This window comes from Penaeus vannamei, chromosome 4 (assembly GCF_042767895.1).
Source record: "Penaeus vannamei isolate JL-2024 chromosome 4, ASM4276789v1, whole genome shotgun sequence".
In the NCBI taxonomy this organism is placed as follows: Eukaryota; Metazoa; Arthropoda; class Malacostraca; order Decapoda; family Penaeidae; genus Penaeus; species Penaeus vannamei.
Window position 1 is genome coordinate 4,167,786 of NC_091552.1, and position 5,000 is coordinate 4,172,785.

General features: G+C 35.3%; 1 protein-coding gene across 2 annotated transcripts in view; it reads left to right on the forward strand.

The window, feature by feature from the left end:
* LOC113824044 (uncharacterized) overlaps positions 1–5,000 on the forward strand; it is a 20,650-nt gene that overhangs the window by 11,940 nt on the left and 3,710 nt on the right. For both annotated transcript variants that reach the window (XM_070118150.1, XM_070118156.1), the window contains exon 2: positions 3,659–3,907. In XM_070118150.1, coding sequence (XP_069974251.1) covers positions 3,671–3,907 — 237 coding nt within the window. In that variant the 5' untranslated portion in view covers positions 3,659–3,670. The remainder of the gene's footprint in view (positions 1–3,658; positions 3,908–5,000) is intronic.

The window sequence follows — 5,000 nt, forward strand, 5'->3', positions numbered from 1 at the left end:
TCTCTCTCTCTCTCTCTCTCTCTCTCTCTCTCTCTCTCTGTCTCTCTCTCTAAGGCATGTCTCTCTCTCCCCTTCTCTCTCTCTCTCTCTCTCTCTCTCTCTCTCTCTCTCTCTCTCTCTCTCTCTCTCTCTCTCTCTCTCTCTCTCTCTCTCTCTCTCTCTCTCTCGGTCTCTGTCTCTCACTAAGGCATGGCACCTCCCCCCTCTCTCTCTCTCTCTCTCTCTCTCTCTCTCTCTCTCTCTCTCTCTCTCTCTCTCTCTCTCTCTCTCTCTCTCTCTCTCTCTCTCTCTCTCTCTCTCTCTCTCTCTCTCTCTTTCTCGTCTCTCTCTCTCTCTCTCTCTCTCTCTCTCTCTCTCTCTCTCTCTCTCTCTCTCTCTCTCTCTCTCTCTCTCTCTCTCTCTCTCTCTCTCTCTCTCGGTCTCTGTCTCTCTCTAAGGCATGGCACCTCCCCCTCTCTCTCTCTCTCTCTCTCTCTCTCTCTCTCTCTCTCTCTCTCTCTCTCTCTCTCTCTCTCTCTCTCTCTCTCTCTCTCTCTCTCTCTCTCTCCTCTCTTTAAGGAGGGAGGGGAGGGGGGGGGGGGGCTCTGAGGCTCTAAATTATATTCTCGAAAAAAAATGACGTGTTTTGTTTACGACTGTTTTACTCGTTTTAGTATATACTGTATTTTTCGAAAGATAGTATAAAGATTTTTATTTATGGTCTACAGATATCTATAATATAAATCCTCATAAAAATAATAATAATAATAATAATGATAATAATAATGGTAATCATCCTCATCATCATCATCATCATCATCATCATTATAATTATTATTATTGTTCTTTTTGTTACGTTTACTATCATTATTATTATTGCTGTCCATGTTAGTCTTGTTGTTGTTATTACTATCAATTTCTTTCTTTCTTTCTAAAACATACATCTTTGTACATTAAAAAAAAAAACATTAGAATCACATAACAAATACGTAATTCAGATATCACAAAAAAGTCATCATCATATAATCATAATTACCAACACCACAATAAAAGAAAGAAAAAAAACATGATAAAACCAATAATAACAAACACAATACCGATGATAATAATTCCAAAATAATCCTTATCTAATCCGAAATATACATAACGAGTTAGATTTATAGCACGTATGTTCATTTATCCGATATGACTCCGGTAAAACACCCTCTTTATGGAGTCTGTAATGAGGTTGGTAATTTCTTGAACGCTTCGATGTATCTTCTCGTCCCATTTTTGTGTGGATAAGGATGCGGTATGGTATCCTTTTTTTTTTTTTTTTTTGTCTTTTTGTTTTTTTCGTTTTTTCTTCGTCTTTTTTTTCGTTTTCTAATTTTTTCTTTGTTTTTCTTTTCTTTTCTTTTTTTGTGCTTCTGCTTCGTCGTCGTCTTCTCCTTTTCCTCCTTCTTTCTTCTTTCTTTTTCTTCTCCTTCTCCTTCTACTCCTCCTTCACTTTCTCCCTTTAATTCTCCTCCTCCTTTTTCTTTTCCTCCTTATTCTTCTTAATCTCCTCCTCCTCCTCCTCCTCCATCTACTTCTCTTTCTCCCACTCCTTCTTCTTCTTCTTCTCCTCCCCCTCCTCCTTTTCCTCCGCGGTTAGTTTTTACCTTTTTTTCTTTTCATCATTTTCTACAACTAGAACATTTATAATTTAATAACCCTCATTCTTAATCTTACTTCGTTATCGAAATCAGAAAATTTTGTATCTTTTATTTCATTATAATTTGTTATTGTTGTTATTATTGTTGTTTTTATTATTTTTATTATTGTTATTATTATTATCATTATTATCATTATTATTATTATCATTGTTATTTTTAATCAATATTATTCTTATTCTTATTCTTATTCTTATTCTTATTCTTATTCTTATTATTATTATTATTATTATTATTATTATTATTATTATTATTATTATTATTATTATTATTACTATTATTATTATCATTATTATTATTAGCATCACCATTATTTTTGTTCCTACTACTATTATCGTAATTATTATTATTATTATTATTATTATTATTATTATTATTATCAACATTATTATTACTATTATTATTATCATTATTATTATTATTATTATTACCATTATTATTATCATTACTGCTGTTTTTGTTATCATTGTTATTGTTATTATTACCATTATCATTATTGTTATTACTGTTCTCATTATTAATATTATTATCATTATTTTTATTAATACTATTATTATATTTATTATTATTATTATTATTATCATTATCATTATCATTATCATTATTATTATTACTATTATCATCATTAACATTATTTTATTATTATTATTATTATTATTATTATTATTATTATTATTATTATTATTATTATTATTATGATCATTATCATTATTATTCATATACCATTCAGGGTTGATGCGTCTTATTATTTATTTGAAATCGATAAGAACACTCATTCTAATTATCAAGAAAGGTGACCTCAGTTGACCTTATACCTGAGCGATTTTGATAATTAATTATTTGATGAATAACAAAATTAATGAATGAAAATCTAAAAAGTAAACTGAACAGACAAGAAATAGATACATTCATACATAGATAAATCAATACATATAAACGCATAAATTGATAGAATTCAATAAATTATCAAATAATAGAATTAACAGCATTATCGTTATGTTTGAGTGTTCGAGTGTGTGTGTGTGTATGTGTGTGTGTGTGCGCGCGTGCGTGTGTGTGTGTGTGCGTGTGTATCCTTTGTGATATTCTACAAATTCATCTTTCCAATCATCAACAGTATCAAAAGACTGAAACATCGCCGTCATGTTGATATTTTGCTTCAATTAATCCTCATTCTACATCAGGATAAAGTACGTGATCACATTCAGTAAAACGTGCGAAAAAATCGACCTAAATCTACTCAAAAACAGATTAGGTATATTTATGTGTAGATTAGACAGATGCACCATCTACTTAATACCATAAATGATACACTTTGATTGTATTATAGACGAACGTTTCTTCCCTCTTCGAAAATTATGTAAAGGAAAAAAAATCCTATAAAAAAATATGTAGATATATGAGTAGATAAAGATACGTGACAGAACTACCTGAATGGACTTCCACAATAATAATAAATATACTATTATTTTTTTCTAGAATAATTACCGTCTAAATTTCGTCCTGGAAACTAATTAGTTAGATTTACGTATAGATAAAGTGATAAGCACATAATCCCTTTTAATTAACAACAAACCAAAAATTTAACCGAAAGACAAGATTCAAATTCATAGCTTCGCTTCTCGCCACCAGGGGGAAGCGTCCATGGTGGATGTTTAATAATTATGATAATAATAGATGGACTTTCCCTTTTTCTTTTTGAGAATAATATCCCAAACAGATAGATAAGGATATAGACTGATGCAACCCTTAAATAGACAACAAAACCGAAGGTAAAATAAAAAGGCAAAATATTCTAAGCCATAGTTCCTTTCCCTTTATTTTGGAGAATAAAAGCCAACGAAATAGTTTGAAATACAGACCGATACAACCTCTTTGTCAATAACAAAAGCAAAGGAACAAAAGAATAAAAAATAAATAGATAAAAAGAATAAAAGGTAAATAAAAAACATATTCTAACCGCTAGTTCCTCTCCCCGCCACCAGGGCTCGGCTTACATGGCGGAGGCTGACGTACCCGCTCTGTGCCCGCGCGGAGACTCCCTTCACCCACCGCCACAGGTCACGGATCAGGTCACGGCAGCAGCGCGGGTCAAGATGCTGTCGTCGGGTCCTCACGCCTCGAGAATCGTGCGGAAATACAGGAGGACGCGGCTACAGCAGGTCAAGAGGCAAGAGTACAAGAAGCTGAGGAACATGGTGCCGGCGCTGCAGGAGAAGAATCGGGTGTCGAAGGTGGGTGAGGGTGGGGGTTGGGGGTTGGGAGGTGGGTTAGGGGTTGGGGAGGTGAAGGAGGGGGTGAGGGAGTGGGGTGGGTGGGGGAGGTGAGGGAGGGGGTTGGGGTGGGTTGGGGAGGTAGTGGAGGTAGGTTGGGGGTGGGGGGAGGTGAGGGAGGGTGGTGGGATGGGAGAGGGGGTTGGGGAGGTGAAGGAGGGGGTGGGTGGAGTGGGGAGGTGAGGGAGTGGGGTGGGCGGAAGGAGAGGGAGTGGGGTGGGCGAGTGGGAGGATGGGTGAGGGGGTTGGTTGAAAGAGTGGGTGGGTGAGTGAGGGGGATAGGTTGGGTGAGGGAAAAGAGTGGGGTGGGTGAGGGAGGATGGGGTGGGTGAGGGAGGGTGGGTGGGAGAGGGATGGGTTGAGGTTGGGGTTGGTGCGGTTGGGTGAGGAGATAACGGATGAGTGGCTGAGCGAGAAGGTGAGTGGATGAAGGAATGAATGAGTGGATGGACGGATGAGGGAGTGAGGAGGTGGACGGGTGAATGGACAGCTGGGTGGATGGGTGGATGGGTAGGTGTTTTAATGGGTAGATGAGTGGATGATCGAATAGATAGGTGGATGAGCGGGTGGGTAAGAGGGCGGGGTCTCTCACGATTTATTATTTCGAATTCAAGTTTTTTTTCCTTTATTTATTTTTTTTTCTTTTTTCTTTTTATCTTTTTTTTCTTTTTTCATTTTCTTTTTTCTTTCTTTTTTCTTTCTTTTTCATTTTTCCTTGTATTTTTTTCTTTCTTTCCTTTCTTTCTTTTTTTGGCTTCATCTATCTTTTTCTTTTTTTTCTTTCCTTTAATTTTTTTCTTTTTCTTTCTTTTTTATTTTCCTTTTCTTTATTTATTCTTTCTTCTTTTTTTCTCTCTTTTTTTCTTTTCTTTCTTTCTTTTTTTCTTTTTTTTCTTCTTCTTCTATGCATTTACTTTTATTGCGACATTATGCATATTCCTGTTCATTCTTTATTTTGACTTATGGTTCTATTACAGGCTGTTGAATCTTTATGTTCAATTGAAGCGAAGGTTTTATAGTGATTAACATAACAAATCTTTTTTTTTTCATTAAT